The 16,612-nt window shown below is 47.4% G+C and overlaps 1 protein-coding gene and 1 long non-coding RNA gene across 4 annotated transcripts in view; one reads left to right on the top strand and one right to left on the bottom strand.

Moving 5' to 3' along the window:
• The window catches only part of RALGAPA2 (Ral GTPase activating protein catalytic subunit alpha 2), a 93,698-nt gene extending 87,086 nt beyond the window's left edge, over positions 1 to 6,612 (bottom strand). For all 3 annotated transcript variants that reach the window (XM_036379483.1, XM_036379484.1, XM_054514174.1), the window contains exons 1-3: positions 6,491 to 6,612; positions 1,547 to 1,657; positions 1,018 to 1,067 (exon numbers count right to left, since the gene is read on the bottom strand). In XM_036379483.1, the coding sequence (XP_036235376.1) occupies positions 1,018 to 1,067; positions 1,547 to 1,657; positions 6,491 to 6,596 (267 nt within the window). In that variant the 5' untranslated portion in view covers positions 6,597 to 6,612. The remainder of the gene's footprint in view (positions 1 to 1,017; positions 1,068 to 1,546; positions 1,658 to 6,490) is intronic.
• Positions 6,613 to 6,793: 181 nt separating this feature from the next.
• Positions 6,794 to 16,612, top strand: part of LOC118685299 (uncharacterized) — a 58,954-nt gene continuing 49,135 nt past the window's right edge. Inside the window, exons 1-2 of the long non-coding RNA XR_004979956.2 lie at positions 6,794 to 6,919; positions 8,006 to 8,111. This is a non-coding gene — a long non-coding RNA (uncharacterized LOC118685299). The remainder of the gene's footprint in view (positions 6,920 to 8,005; positions 8,112 to 16,612) is intronic.

Genomic DNA, 16,612 nt, shown 5'->3' with positions numbered 1-16,612 from the left:
GTGATGTAATACTCAGGTTAAAAGTTAGTAGCTGGAGTAACAGAGAAAGAAATAAAGAAAAGAGAAAGAAATCAGTAGATTATGTGTGTTTAACCTTAAGAGAGAAATCTGGCCAATTATTTACCTAATTAACTGCCAGAGCTTTTTGACTAGAGACAGGCAGAGCTTAAGCTGAGAATTTCAGTGTGCATTTTAAGAATATTTTTATGTGTCAGGCTTTCATCTGGTCCAGTGATATTTTCTCACATCCAAATACATTTAGGTAATAACCGCAGTCAAAGAGGTACCTTAGAAAATGATCTATCCCAGACTATTCTCGCTTAAATTAAAGCAATCCTAATTTGATTATGCAAAAGTTAACTAGGTAACATTTCTTCCCCAGACACTGCCAATGCTCTGGTGGCCAGTGCTGGGCAGGAGGGAAGGATACGGAAATGAAAGATGCTATACTGAACAAAAAAAAAAAAAAAAACCAAATTAGCAAATCAGCATTTCACACACTCAGATCAAACCTACGTGCAGTAGCTGACAACTCCTGTCCTTTTATTTCCCTTGAGCTGCAAGACCCAACACTGCAATCACAACAGATGCCTCCAGGCGAGGGGAGCAGAGCCCAGAATCCTGCTGGGACACATGCAAAACAAACAGAGAGCAGGGGGAAAGTGCTGCTCCTCTGAAGTGGCCTTCCATGAAACACAGGAGCAAACTCTTGTTTCATTGAAACAGAAGAGAAACAGCAGAAAGCAGACTTCCTGAAAGCCTTAGCATAACAGAACCAAATACTGATTGCAGAAATGCTCCCAAATTCCATCAAAACCCCTGGCTTGATTTCAGAGCATCAGCTCCCAGATGCTCAGGACAGAGGTGTTCTTGCTGGATTTCCAGGGCATTTTGATAACATCTCTTAATTCAGGTGACTGACACCTGGTTTCACCCCTCACTGCAAAGCTCTAAGCAGCCACAGAATGACAGTGAGATTCAAAACACAAATTAGTTTTCATAGTATGGAAAACTTACTTCAAAAAGAAAGAGGATGGAGTCCAGCTCCTCCCTTTGTGATTTATTCCCTGCAAGACACAAAACAACATTGCTTGCCAGAAACATACAATAAAGGACAGCAGAATTAGGCTGTTGCTGCTCAGCTAAAGTCAAAGATGCCACTCAATTTATTTCTAATCTTAAATAAAGATCCCAAGTGCGAGCTGTGCCCAGGCTGCAGTGCCCCTCTCTGCTCTGGCCATGTCTCAGCTGAGCAGAGGGAGCTGCAGGAGCCTGCAGCAAGCTGAGAGGACGGGCATGTAAATGCTGAAACGAACCCAGAAATGTGATCAGCTGCTGCTCTCATTGCAGAGTGATTTTCCATGCTCATCTCTCCTGCTACCATAAAATTAAAGTGATTAATACTCACACTGTACTGCAGGAAATTATTAGTGTAAATACAGAAAAATGAGGACTAGGCAGCCATTGGACAGGCTTTAATGGAATGCCCTGGAGCACAATTATGGAACACTGACCAACAGCAGCTGGAAAAACTCTAAAAACTCACCTTTTTGTTTCAAGCTGTTCTCCAGTGTTATGAAGTTTTCATAGAATATAAAATAAATTTGAGAATAATTGTTGTCAAAAAACTGCTTCAGGTCACTTCCATCCACAATATCTGAAAAGAGGAACAGAGCAATTACACAAGAGCAGAAAGACCAGAATTTCAGGGATTCTGCAAATTTAGCTTTAGAGACTGAAACAAATGCAATACAAAACCATTTTAGTGAGTTCACTGAGTATTTTGTACTAAACTGTTGGTCCATCCTTGCAAAGAATTTCACTGAATTTATGAAGTCTGCAGTAGGGCATTGGTTCATTTGCTTTCCACTAAAAAATAAATTGAAGAAAAAAAAAGAAAAAAAAAGAATGAAAAAAAGAAAAAAAAAGAAAAAAGAAAAAGAAAAAAAGAAGAAAAATAAAAAAGAAAAAAGAAAAAAGGGAAAAAAGGGAAAAAAGGAAAAAAAGAAGAAAGAAAAAAAAGATGGGTTGAGTCTTAGCTGTGTAACCAATTGGCCTCTATACCATCAAAACAAACAGGTACTGCTGGAGAAAAACACCAGCAAAACTTTTTGGATGCAATTTCAGCTCTTGCATTCATCTGGCTAGCAGATCAAACCAGAAAACAGCATATTCTCAATTCATTTCTTAGAATAATGGCAACTCGAGCATGTAGCACTTTCCTAAGTGTTAACTTGGGTCTGAAATTTGAAATAAGTTTATTTTCTACAAATAAAAAAGTCCACTGTTTTCTAAGCCTGACACTTGCCAAACACACATGAATTTCCTCCCTTTAGTCTTTACTGCAACTGATTTGGTCAAGGAAGGTTGGGTCATTTCCCCCAGAAGAGGGTGAAGGGCCAAAATTAATATCAATATTAATATCCTCATTGAAGCCTCACCTTGCAAGAAACCCATTTGTCACCCAAAATAAAGCTGATTCCAGCAAGAGGGCTCAATAATATCCCACAAGTACAGAAGAAAGAATACCTTTAGTCCTGGACAACCTGATTTTTATTTAAATCAGTACCTTTCCAGCAGTAAAGCTCTGCTTGGCTGCTTGTACTATGGAAACAATTAGAGCAGGGAAACTCTTTAACGTGATATTTGTTTCCTGCAAACTACTGGTCTGAATTTGCAAGCTAAGTGCAATTATTCCTCTCCATGAATGCATCCTGTTAAACACAACTCCAGGGGAAAACAAGGCTTTCATTTACAGGGATTTCATATGAGGGAATGAGGTCATTAAATTCTAAACAAAAAGGAAACTTTCCCTCTAAATTGCGACGGGAAGAGAAAGGAACTGCCTCACCAAGAAAGCAAATCCTCCTTTTTTCTAAATGTGGCATCTCGGTGGTGACTCAGGGGTGAGTGTGATTTGAGCTGCATCCCTACAGCCAGGGCCCTTTCTCACAGATGTGTTTAACTCGCAGCAGGGCCCATTCCTGCTTCTTACATGGAAAACAGGGGGGAAAGTTTCCTGTGCCATTTATCACTTGAGATAATAACGAGATAAAACCCTGACTTTGGGGAAATGCACTGCCTGAAGGAGTATTCAGAAGCACCCGAGGAAATGAGGCAGCAAGCTTGGGGCTGAACTGCAGGAATTTGGGTTTATTTTTGTATTTACTCCCAGAGTAAGTTCATGGAACTATCTCCCAGGTTACTACAGCTGCACACAGGCATGCAGCACTCACCCCTCAGGCAAGCACCAGCAGCCACCCCAAACCCAAATAATTTCCCCCTTTCCCACACAGGACAAGCTCACAAGTCTAGCTAACACCTGACAGTAGCTGCTGCAGCAACACTCAGGAAACACTGAGACACTCAGCAGGGTCACACCCTATTTCTTCTCTATAAATAGGATGTGTTGGCACACTGATAACTGTCAGTCACACTGACTCGCCTTACTAATAAATTTAAAATTTAGGGTAACACTCAGGTGCCACTTAAGAGCCTGAGTCTATTGCCAAACTCTCATTGCTCTTCCTCATACTAAAAAAAACCCAGAGGGGACACCAAGCATGTCCTTAGCACATGGACTTGCCTTTTATTTTCCTCTTAACTGGCAAATGTTATCACAGGCACCTGTTAGAAATCATCCCTTAATTCCATGAACTTCCAAAGTCACTTCATGCTATTTCCTCAAAGCTCTCTTAATCCTCAAGTACTTGAAAAATTAAAGGAGATGAAGAGAATTTTGCAGCCACACCCTGGTTAATGATAAACCTTTATGACCAACCTCACCCCAGAAATAATGCACAATTCTTACTTATCTTCAAAAAAAGTATGTCAGCGTGAAACAGCCCGTTACCAAAACACCCCTCCAACTGGAACAACTTCCAAAATGATGTTGACACCTCCAATTTCACACCAGCTCTGCAGAACAATCCCAGCCCTGAATGCAGCAGGAAGTCTGCACACATCCCCTTTTGACTGTCAGTAAATGAAAGTTTCTACCCAGCCAGCATTGGTCCTGCAGCTGTGCAGAATACTACAAGAGGTCAAGCAGTGCCAGAACCAAAACCCCACTAACTCTCCTTTGTTATCCCATCTCTGATCAAGGCACTTCCATGGAAAGCATGGGCTTTCCTAATGGGTACGTTTTAAAGGCAACAATTAACAAGGATTGCACTTGGTAACCTTGCAAATTTCACATTTAGTCTTAACTCTGTGCATCTCCCACGTGTTTGCTCAACAGAGAAAGGACTGAAAGCACTGGACAAAGCAGCATCCCACATCTCTTAGCAGCAGCACTTCTGACTCCTGTGCCAAAGGAGAAAACACTATTGAAAGAGAAGTTTCAATATAAAAAGGATATTTTTACCCAAGAAGAGCCGCAGAAAAAATTCTTAAGGCGCATTGATCCGTTTTTGTCCTACGAAAGTCCCACAGAAACCACTCTGGGAAAGAGCAGAGGCTTCATTTATGGCCAGGCAGTGGGGAAGAGCCAACTCTGCACATCCCCACTACTCTTTATCAGGCCATTATTTTTTAAGTCTATCCTAAAAAAAAAAAAAAAAAAAAAAAAAAAAAAAAAGGCCACACTACTAAAAGGCACTTCCACAAGCTGCATTTAGAACTTTACTAACTTAACAGAAGTTCTGGCTGTGAGAACATCTCCATAGCAATAAAGAAATACGGGAAATGTTCTGGTCATTTCTCAAACACAACCGAACACCCAATTTTAAGTCCTGTTGTTGATCTGGGTAGCATTTTGCCCTGCCATGTGGACAGAGCACCCCACAGAGCTGGAACTCGGGTCCTAAAGGCCACAGGAGGCTTGAGAGATGCCATAACCAACACCAACTTAAGCGGAATCTTTTCTTTCACTTTGGGCACTGGACAAACTTACAGAGGTGCCACTAAGGGACCTGAAGCAATCCAAAGCTCACATGAGCCCTTATTTATGGAAACACACATTCCTTTTGCTCATCCCTCCCCTATGATCATCTTCCCTCTGATCTGTATCCTCCTGCAGATCAGTGGGATCACAGAGGAGTAACTGACATTTTGTTTACAACTAAATTCCTGTGATTTAAACTAACAAAGGAAGGGGAGTTGGCATCTCCCAAGGAAACAGGAGAGAAGGAACAGCTATCTGGGGGATGTGTGGCACTGTGGCCCAAGGGAAGCAGTTGGAGAGACAGACACACACATTCCTACTGCTGGCCAGGGCAAGGAGAGACACATCTGGGGAGAAGGAAAAAAAAAAAAATCTAACTACTTTTGAGCCTTTATGGCAAAAGCTTTACATGCTGGAGATTTTTTTTTAACAACTCCCACGCGTGGAGTTTTTTTTCTGTGGTGAAAAGAAGACACCCAGGCGAGGGTATCTCTCAAGAGAGCATCTTCCAGAAGCCACTCCCGTGCTACCTCAAATGTTTACACCGGAGTTGCCAAGAGCAGACACATCAGGAGCACACCCAGAGCTGCTCGGACAGTGCCTGCACTGACCAGCTGGACACACCACAGCCCCTGCCAGCCCCACAACAGCCTTCACCTGAAACCAGCGCCCACAAACAACTTTAATCGAGAAGTCCAGGCCAGATCTACCCCACGCTCTGTCCCCCAGCGGCTGCTCCCAGCCAGCTCCTTAAGGAGCTCCCAAGGAACATCGGTGGCACATCGGCGACGATCGCCCGCACCTGGAACAAACCAGCAGGGTACAGCACTAACCGGGCACAGCCTCTTCCCCTCAGGACACCCTGCTCCTGCCGCGTGTGAGCAGCCAACAGAGGCCACACAAACCCTCCCGAACCGCGGCTCACAGCTGAAACTCATCGGCGGCTTTTCCACCTGCAGCAGGATCGCAGCTGAAACTCATCGGCGGCTTTTCCACCTGCAGCAGGATCGCAGCTGAAACTCATCGGCGGCTTTTCCACCTGCAGCAGGATCGCAGCTGAAACTCATCGGCGGCTTTTCCACCATGACCAGGGTGGAAGCCGTCACCCGCAAGGCGCCCTTGGACAGCCTTGCCCCAAGCATGGAGTCACCACAAAACGCCACAGCGCGACTTCTCTCAGAGTTCAAACACCCAGCAAAGCGCCCTGAGCTGATGATATTGACAAGAGCGGAGTTTCTGCGAGCGCGTCTCCGAAACTGACCAGGTCTGCGCGTTTCCCCGCGGTTCCACACCCAGCCCAAGGCGAGCCCCGGGACAGCGGCACACGCGACTTTCCCCGGGCACCCCAAACTTTCTCCGGCAGCGCCTCACGGAGGGCGCGCACCGGGGCCGCCTCTGCGGCGGGGAGAGCCCGGGGCTGCCTAGGGAGGCTCCCTGCCCACAGCACGGAGAGCGGCTCCCCGGGCTCGCTGCTGTCTCCCGGACGCGGCAGCGGAGGGCGAGCAGCGCTCGCAGACCCGCCCGCGGCCGCGGCTCTGCCCGGGCACCCCCCGAGGGGCTGAGGGCCCCGGGGGCCGGCTCCCCCCGCGCCCACCGCCCGCTCACCCAGCAGAGCGCGGAGGTGCTTCAGGCGGGTCAGCACGTCCCGCTTGGGGTCCAGCGCCTTCTGCGTGGATTTCCTGACGTCGGCGTGGCTCTTCCTGGAGAACATGCCGGCGGCACGGCGGGCAGGGATGGAGGCGCAGCGCCGGGCGCGCTCCCCGCGCCGCCGCTCCCGCCCCCCGCCCTGCGCGGGGCGCGCCGGGAGCTGCCGCCCGCCCCGCTCCTGACGTCACCGCGGCGTGGCGCTGACGTCACCGGGGCGGCCGGCGGGAGCCCGCGCACCGGGAACCCCCGGGAGGAGCCCCGGGAACCACCGGGAGGAACCCCCGGGCACGGCGCGGCCCCAGGGACCACCGCGATGCGCAGCGGAGCATCCCGGGAGAGCCGCGGGAATGCCCCGGGCAGGGCAGCTGGGATGGAGCTGGCTCCTAGGTAGGCTCTGGATTTGCCATGGAACCGCTGAACCACAGGTTTGGGTGGGAAGGAGCTTAAAGCCCTTCCAGTGCCACGGGCAGGACAGCATCCACTATGCCAGGGTGCTCCAAGCCCTGTCCAGCCTGGCCTTGGACACTTCCAGGGATCCAGGGGCATCCTGTGCCACCCCATCCTTACGGGGAAAAAATTCTCCCCCATATCCAGTGTGGATCTCCATTGGAAAACATTCAGGTTTTGAATAGTCACTTGCACTGTAAGTATATAAATATATAAGTATATAAATAATATGTCTTTACACATATTCTGTGTAAAGACATATTATTAATTTCTGTATTCATTTCTTCCCTGTCTTTACACCCAGGGAAGGTAAAAGAGCAGGCTCGTAGTTAAGCAACAAAAGCACAATCCATCCCAGAAGCAGAAGCCAGCGGATGTTCCCAGTAAAATTCCTGGGCGAAAAAGTAAACTCTAGTAAGTTTCAAAGCAGGCTGTGGTCCTAAAAAAGAAAACAAGGGGTTTCAGGGAAGTGACTTGCATATTTGCTTCTTATTTTTAACAAAATGGCTTAAAAATCAATTTACACATAACATATAAGTTGTTTTTTCAGCCATGAATTGGTATAGAAAATAAAAGATCACAGGAATTACTATTGTTAGAAGCAGAAATCTCACTTCCTCTGAGCCCTCTCAGCAATCATTTCTGCTGCAGAGGCCTGAGGTCACTGAAACAACAGGTCATCAAGCCCTAAACACATCCCACTGGGGACAGGGCAGTCCCAGCTCCTCCTGTGCATGCAGGAGCAGGGAAAGGCTCTGCTTGGAAGTTGCAGTGGACAAATAAATACATAAATGAAGAAGGAGGGGCCTGCAGGCAGTGCTCCTGCATGCCCTGCTTTTGAGCATGGCACAGCTGTCCCCCTCTGCAGCACAGCTGGGTTCTGGCAGGGGCAGAGCAAGGGCTGGCTGTGCCACCAAACCTTGTGGTAAGAAGTGAGGAATCACTTGTTGGAGTCAGGAAGGTGGGTAGTGATGATGCACAGCGTTGAAAATGAAAAAAAACTGATTAATCCCTTTTCTTACACAGAAAGCTGAGTGCTTGGAGTCAGAATTCACTGCTGTCACATCGTCCCTTGCCTTGGAGCTGGGCTCAGGCTTACAGCGATTCCTGTAGCACACCCTTCCCATCCCAGGTAATTCCTATTGCACACCCTTCCCATCCCAGGTAATTCCTGTAGCACGCCCTTCTCATCCCAGGTAATTCCTATTGCACACCCTTCCATCATTGGGAGTAATTCCTATTGCACACCCTTCCCATCATTGGGAGTAATTCCTATTGCACACCCTTCCCATCATTGTTAATTCCTGTAGCACACCCTTCCCATCACACCATGACACACCATCTCCTTCTGGAGCAGTTCTCATTCTCCAGCAATTGTCTCAAATTTTGGGTCATGTGGCCTGATTTCAGCATCAGCATCTTCCTGAGGAGAGTGAATTGGGCTGTTCTGGCTCTCCCCTTCCATTGGCACAAATCAATTTCTGCAGTTGGCAGAAGGAAGCACGTTGCTGAAGTCTTGGCTTGTTCTTGTTTATTTTTTTTTCCTTCCCTTTTATTTTAATTGATTTACAAAACTAACAGCTTCCAGTTTGTTTCTTCTGTCAGTTTCTGGTTGTTCCAAGTTTTTTTCATGTTCTGCTTTGTTAAGAAAGGAGCCACTGCCGATTCAGGAATTGTGGTGCTACAGCTGCTCTGATGTCTGGTAACTTGTGTGATAAGCAAGGCATCGTTGTGGTGCTTAGCACCAAACTGCATAGCTTTAGGCACTCAGTGGTTTGAGGTGTGCTGGAAATTCTGCTTGTGAAAAGCTCCAGGGAGCAGAGATGCCATGCCTGGAATGACAGTGCTCTGGGACAATCCTTGCTCTCCCTTTGAGCTCAACCACATCAAATACAACTTTTCAAATTATTCACTTAGGAGCTAGCTAAGGACAGCACAAGCCAGAGAATGCCAGTAAAACTGCAGCAGTGACTTCAGCCTGTGCAGGAGAACCACTTGTGAAGCCCTGTGACTTGTGTTTTCTGACAATGCAGCATTTGCAATTTCCCAGAAAGTCAGATGATGCGTTTCCGAAAGCCGGTGCTTAAGGTAGAATAATTTCCTGAAAGAGATTTGGTCATCCAGCTTTCAGGATCTGAGGTAAAATCTATAAAAAGCAGTCACTTCAGGCAGCAGAGCAGGGATCACTTGTGGCAGGGCTGAGCTGTTACAGGCCCCAGCACCGTGTGGTGTCCTGAGGGAGGTGACAGTGCCAGCACAGGCATGGCAGCACTGGGCAGGAGTTCAGTATTCCTTGGGAAAATCCTCCTCCTGCCTCCTGGCTGCCTGGCTGGGCTCACAGGAGGGCAGACCAGCACCCATCAGTCTGGGGGAGAGTTCTGGGCTCTCACAGCTCAGCCAAGACTCCCTGACCAAAGGGAAGGGCTGACCTTGCAGAGGCTGTCCCTGCAGTGCCCGCCCCGCCAGGCTGCTGGCACTGCCCTGCCAGGCTGCTGGCACTGCCCTCGGGGCTGCTCCTGCTGGAGTTTCTATTTCAGGCATTGCCTTGAGCAGTACAGGTGAGGGGCAGCACGGTTTCCAGTCCAAAATAGAGTGGCCTGAATTATTAACATGAGTTTGCACTGCAGGCCAGCACGCTCTCCCTGAACTGCACGGCTCATGCCCTTCCTTCCTCCCCCCCCATGCTGGAAGCAGCCTGGTGCTGCAGAGTTTGTGGAGTTTGTGGAAATGTGACACCGGCTGCCACCTGAATTTTGCTGGACCTGACGAACAGGCAGGGTTTCTTTTCCCGTGGAGCCTGAAATTTTAATGGCAGAGATTAAATTACGGAACTTCTCCACTTGCTTGTGTCAATATAACACTTTATACTGAGCCCAGGGGAAAAGCAAACTCAGGAGACAACCTACAGGTGAGGTAATGTTTCCTTAGCATGGAATGCCAGTACTGACTTCCTGTCCTTCGAACCAAATGCTTCAGATTGCGTTTCAGAAGTTGGTTTTGTGTCCTCTTGCATATCCTTGGTCCAGCACATCCATTAAGGTGCCTGAGCTGCTTATCCCTGCATTGGAATCAGCTCCCTGGATGCTTCCTGGCTCAGGTGCAGGGCTTGGCAGAGCTTTGGTGCTGTGCCAGCGTGCTGCATAATGAAATGAGGTTCTGCCCTCTCTGCCCTGGTATGACTAAGCCTGTGGAAAAGACTTTTCCAGTGGGCTCCAGGTTTGAGGGGTTATTTTCCTAGCAGTGTTCCTGTAGGGCATGCAGGCGTGGACCCCTGCTCCTGCAAAGCTCTGCTTCAGGCTCAAACCACACAGAAAGTGATGATTTTCTGCTGAATGCCTGATTTCCTCTAAGTCTGGATCCTGTGATCTGATTTCCATGGATCAATCTCTGCAAAGGTTTGGAGTTTATGGAGGCAAAGGTGTCTCATGCATTTAACCCTCACTGGGGGTCTCCTCCAGCCCTTCTCATTTGGCACCCAAAGGAGTTCTCACTGTCTCTTGGCCTGTGGAGGTTGATTTAGGAAAATCCTGTGGAAAATTTCCATATTTTCATGTGAGGCAGTCAGATGTCATTCTTGTAGTAAAAATGATAGACAGAAGAAATCCACTGTCAAAAATCCCTGTCAGATTTCCTTCTGCCAGAATCTCCAACTGTGTAGAGGGGGAAAGGGAAGGATTTGTGTCTACTGATGGAAAAAAAATCCAAAATAGAAAGAACAGGGATTGCATGTCCCCTGATACCTTCCTAAAGGAAACAGTCTGGAGGAAGTGAAAATTTCATGGAGTAAAAATATCAACCCACCAAGGAGAGCTCAGAATGCCTTTGCCAAAGGTTGAACTGCACGAAGAAGTTTTGCGTGGCATGTTGTGCAAGCCCATAACCTACTGCTCCAAGACAGATCTTTCCATGAGGAAATGTTTCAGCTCAACTTGAGGGCTGGGCTAAGAGGTGGCTTATGTGGTAAAAACAGGAAAATCATCCCTGTGCCTCCCTGCTCCTTGTGGTGTGGAGCAGAGATAAAGCGCTGCTTGTCTCGAGCGCATTAAATCCCAGATCAGTGTTGTTTACTTCACCCCTCTCCAAGAGGAAAGGTCGCTTGTGATCTCGCTGGAGCTGCAGCAGCAATTTCCTCCTGGCAGCGTTCACCTCTGGCCGGGTGAGGCAGAGCCCGGTCCCCTCCTTTGGGGACGCTGTTAACCCTGTCCCTGCCGGCCCTGTCCCCAGGGCTGGCTCTGAGCACACGGGCACAGAGCGTGGGGTCTGAAACAGCTGAGGGCAGGCTTGCAGAAACACTTCTGGTCCCAGAAAATGGTGCTCAGAGGGGGAAATAAGGGTCACTTGTTCCTGCAAGTTACAGAGGAAGGGTCCTGGCACCTGCAGGAAGAGTCTTTGTTTTCCTCTTGTCCCCTCCTCAGCTTCCTTGGGTTTATATTGCTGTGTATTTAACCTAAAGTCTATTTTTTCTTTGACTGAACGTTATGTTCATACTTTCGTTTTTCCCTCGTCTCGCATTGGGTCCTTATCAGTCAGAGGAAAAATTAATGAGGGAGGAAGCAGCTGACTGGCATCACCCTTAAGGTGGGCTTTGTTAGCACCCAGAATGACCACTCTGACTGGCATCACCCTTAAGCTGGGCTTAGTTAGCACCCAGAATCACCACTGTGATTGTCTTAGGCCTGAGTGCAGTTTATTCTGACAAACCAGGCTGTGTGGTATCTTCAGTTCTCCTTCTGAAGAGAAGATCTCAAATGCTTTTTTGTACATGAGAAGGAGAACAAAAAAAAAATCATTCAAAATGAAGCAGTAACACACAAAGCAACCACTGGCCACTGATGTTCCACACATTCTTCCTTCTTTTCTTCCTTTACAAATGAACAACTGCAGAAAGCAGTGCAGTAATTACAGCCTGCAGAAACAGCTCGGGTTTTCCTCCATGGACAAGCATGACAAAAACTAACAAAAATATTTTTTTACTGACACAGCTGGTGTTCAGATGAAATTATGTGGTTGGCTTTGAAACAGTATTAAAAGAGAAATTTTAATTAACCTGTACCACTGAGTCAGAAGATAATATCTCATGCATCTAACAGGCCTACAGACAAAATATGATAAAATAATTATTTGCAATTAGATATATGCATTACAGACAATGTTGTAATTAAAATGTACTTAATGTCACAGGAGGTCCCTTATTATCAAAATAATTTGTAGGACGACTGTGGAAACAATGTGATGATTATCCATCCCCCTGGCAAAAAACAATCAGAATTTGCCAAGAGCCCAAAACATCTCTGGGTTTGGAGCAGACACCAGCACGGTCCAGCAGCACAAGTCCTTTCCCCCAGTGCTGAGTTCTGCTTGTCTCCAGGGTGGGCACAGGGCACCCATTTCTTGCTGTGCCTGTGTTCCTCAGTGCCCTGCCAGATGTCCCTGTTCTGCCACACAACTCCAGGAGTGGATGCAGTGCAGGCTGGATGAGGGAGAGATGCCCCCAGCTGCTGCACTGTTCTTCTGTGGGGAAAGTTTATGCCTATATTCCATTATTTGCTCATTAGCTGCACAAAAAAAGGAGAGATCAAATTTACTGGGACTGGTGATTTTCCTGCTGTGGCTCTTCCAAAGCGCTTGGGCTACGAAAAGACTCAAACCCAAGGAAAAATTAGATTTATAATTGCTTGATATTTTGCATTTACATCTTTGGAGGAATGAGAGTGAGGGTCTGACAAGCCCCAAATCTGGGGGGGAGGTTGCTCAGGCAGCTTCTGAGAGCCCACCACCTTCAGAGCCACCTCTGCCTGGTCCTTGGAGCTGCCAGGGGACAGTGCCAGTGCCAGCTGCCTGCTCCAGGCCCTGACCTCATCAGGGCTAATGAAAGCTTTGGCAGAGCTCTCCCCCTGATTAACATTTCCCTGTCAGAGCTGCTGCTGCACTGCAGTCAGGGGCTGCTTGGCTGTTTCTCAGGCTTTTTCTCATGGCCACAGTTTGGATTCGTGCCCCCACACTTGGAAAGTTCCTCTGGACATCGATGGAGGCTTTGTCTGAGCACAGAATGAAGAGCAGACCTCATCACAGGGTGCACCTTATCCTAGGGACACATCCTTCTGGGAAGGATGAGGGGCAGCCAACAGTGGTGTTAGTGCTTATTTATGGAAATAGATATTTCTTCAAATCTTAAATAGTAAGGAAAATTGCTGCAAAGTGTATTAAAGTGGAAGAATGGCTCAAGGAGAAAACACACCCCCCCTCCTCCCCAGTATATCATCAGCTGTGTCTTTATCTTCCTTACGCTTCTCCACTTCCCTGTTTTCAAGAGAACAAAGGGAATGTGCCAAAGCTGCTTTGGGATTTCAATGAAAAATAATGAGAATTCATTGCTAATTAGGGCTCCAACTGAAAAAAACCTGATCTTTGCAGGGACACTGTTAATGAACTTGTAAATTGAAGCTGCAGACTTGCATCCCTGTAAACATTCCCTGGGTGGATTCTGTCTGTGTGTGTGCAGGGGCAGTGAGCAAAGGTGCTCAGAACTGTCCATGGCACTTTGGAAGTGGCAAGATTTCGTGTAAGGAGTTACTGAAGGCTTAGATGGCGATGGCATTTGTCTCACAAAGTGTTTGTCTTTGTAAAAGAGAAGAATGGGAATTCATTATGTATTTTTGATCAGCCTTAATCTAATTAGAAACGCCTTTATTTATTTGTGTCGTGCACTGCTGGGAGTGGTGGACAGCCACAAGTGCTTGGGGTACTCAGGTGTCACTGCAAACAGCCATGTGGTGGGCATTTGCCCCTTTATCCACTCCCAGGGCATTTCAACCAGGATTATTTTTATTTTATTTTATTTTATTTTATTTTATTTTATTTTATTTTATTTTATTTTATTTATTTTATTTTATTTTATTTTATTTTATTTTATTTATTTTATTTTATTTTACTGCTGAGAGTTCAATAAAAATGTAAATGTGCTAGGGGGAAAGCCCTGTTCCTTTTGCCCAGCTGCTGACTGGGGTAAAGGCAAGCAGAGCCAAAGCTGGTGTGCTGGAAATGCAGCAGCCATGGCAGCAAAGCCCCCTTGCCTGACCCTCCCTTCCTCTTCCTCCTTCTTGGCTTTCTGGCATTTGCAGGAGGCACATCCCCATGGTTTTTTGTGCCAGCCCTGTTTTCCCCTCTCCCGGGAGAACAGTGTGAAGCCATTGGAGGACAATTAGCAGGAGAGTGTAGGACACTCTTGAAACCTGATCAGAGGTTGGAGATGGCAAGAAGCAGATAAAATTCATGTTGATTGTACACATTTTCCAATGAAACGGGAGCCCACATAGTGGGTGGTGCCAGCAGGTGCCTCTGGGGATCAGCTCAGGTAGGGACACCCAGAGCAGGGAGCTCAGGACCATCCATGCCTGGTTGGCTTTTGGAATATGTCCAAGGATGGAGCCTGCACAAACTCTGCAGATAACCTGGGCCACCAGAAAAAGGGGGATTTGTATGCTTGAATGGAATTTTCTGTGTTGCAGTTTGTGTGTTTTCCTCTTTGAAGGAGGTTTGAAGAAAAGGTGCAGAGCATTAGGGATGAAGTGCAACACGAATATGAGGGGCACAGGAGGGAAGTGAAACAGTTCATCCTTGTTCTGTATTAATTTTTTCTGTTTCATCCAAATGCATAGATTTTATTTCAGAAAGCGTGTCACAGCTGATGAGATCCATAATGGAGCCATTCAGGGCCATCTCTGAACATGCACTTTTCCCACATATAACAATGTACCTGAAATTTTGAAAGATGGAATACTCATTTGCCAATTTAAAAAGAAATGGAGAGAACAAGAGAGAGAGGGGCTTGTGGAGTTCTGAGTTCTGAGGAAAAGGATGGAAAAACACATGTACATTTAGAATGATGTTGACATTTCTGAAATCAGAGATATGGTGTTTTATCTAAATTACACCAAAGCCCTCCAAGATAATGTGCCGTGTAATAGCTGCAGTTCTAGGCACTATTTCATTTTCAATTTTCTGTACAAAAAGCATGATTCTTATCCACAGTTCCAGTTCAGTGTTTGACAAATTATTCTCATGCACTGCCCAGCTGCTAGGGGAAGCTGTATTTGAGGGGAAGAGGCTGCAGCTCCCCCCTGCTTTGCCCTGGCTTTGCCAGCATTCCTGCTTACCTGGAGAGGAGGCAGAGGGGCAAAACCCAGGGCTGGGCTTGGTGTGCTCTGAAGGGCCCTAAGGCACAAAGGAGCAGTAGAGAAGCCTGTGGTGCTGGGAGCAGGTCCTCAGGAGCCTGTGGAGGAGCTGCTTTGGTGTAAAAATCAGGTAAGACCTGGTACAAGCAGGTCCTGCCACGTGCCCGTGTACCCCGGTGCTGCTGGCTGCGAGCGCTCGTGCATACCGCGTGCTGGGCTCACGTTACAGAGGTGTTTCCTTCTTCTTGGCAGGTGGAAAGGTTTAAATCCCTTTGGCACCTGCTTGGCATCACCGGTGATGGCACTGGCAAGGCCTGGTCTTTTCCTGGGAGTGACCCACCATGAGCTGTGGAGAGCAGGATACAGGTGGAGCTCATGGGTATCTGCAGGGTGCGGGAGGTCCCTGCAGGACTGCTCTGACTCAGGGGCTCTGTGCTGGGGTGTGAGAGGTAAAATACCCCCCTGCCTTCAGGAGCTCCCTCCTTTCTTGTGGGTATCCACAAAAACCAGCATGTGCTGGAGCAGGACACCCTGGGAGGAGAAATGTGATGGTCTGACCCCCTCCAAGTCCTTTGGCCCAAAGCTCTTGTTCCAGCCCAAAGCTCTTGTTTCCAGCACTACTTGGCCAATATTCTAGAAAAGTTTAGCAGTGTGGGAAAGTTATTTCCCTTCTGCAGGTGTGCCAGTGGTGCTGAGTGAGGGAACCTGGAGCCTGAGTCAAGAATTCTGTTTAGTTCCCACACAGAGAGCAAGGTACCCCAATGGAGCTGGCAAGGGACTGCAGGTAAGTTTGGTGACAGATGCTTATCTGAAAGGAGGAATTCCCACTCCCATCCCTGGCTGTGATGGAATGGAGAGCCTGCTCCCTCTGCAGGGAACTCCAGCTGCATGGATTTGTCCTCAGTGTAGAGGCAAGAAAACTCCTTTCTCCTGAGAAGTCTCCTGTGAGATACCAATGGATGAAATCCAAAAAGATGTTATTTTTGGCACACATACTGACAAGTGAGTGATCCTCAGCAAGCTGTGGGTGCAGTCCCAGGGATGGAGGTAGAAGCTGGGATCTGCAGAGTGGAAGCAGGAGGCTGCAGAGTTCCTTGTCATTAGCAGGGGAAGGAGGGTTTTCATGACAACCAGAAAGCATCAAAATATAAATTAAACTCTGCTAGGAAATGAAATTCAGGGGGCAGAAATAGTTTCCTTGGCAGGCCAAGAATAATTCTGGCAGCACTCAGACTTGTTGCTAAGTGAGGGGGCAGAGAAGGGGAAGGGTAACAGTGGCTGTGATTATGGTTGCTGCCTTAACAAATATATGCATTAAAGGTAGCAAGAGCCTGCTTTTAAACCATGCAGGATTTCTGTGTTTGGAAACAGAGTAGGGAAACCAAGGGTCAGAAGAGCCTTGGCATGCATCTCAAAGTGGTCAAAATAAACGTGTCTGTTTCAGCTGCTCACTGGGAAT

Source organism: Molothrus ater, chromosome 3 (assembly GCF_012460135.2).
Source record: "Molothrus ater isolate BHLD 08-10-18 breed brown headed cowbird chromosome 3, BPBGC_Mater_1.1, whole genome shotgun sequence".
In the NCBI taxonomy this organism is placed as follows: Eukaryota; Metazoa; Chordata; class Aves; order Passeriformes; family Icteridae; genus Molothrus; species Molothrus ater.
Note: the sequence above shows the minus strand (reverse complement) of the source record. Positions and strands in the feature narration are given on the sequence as shown.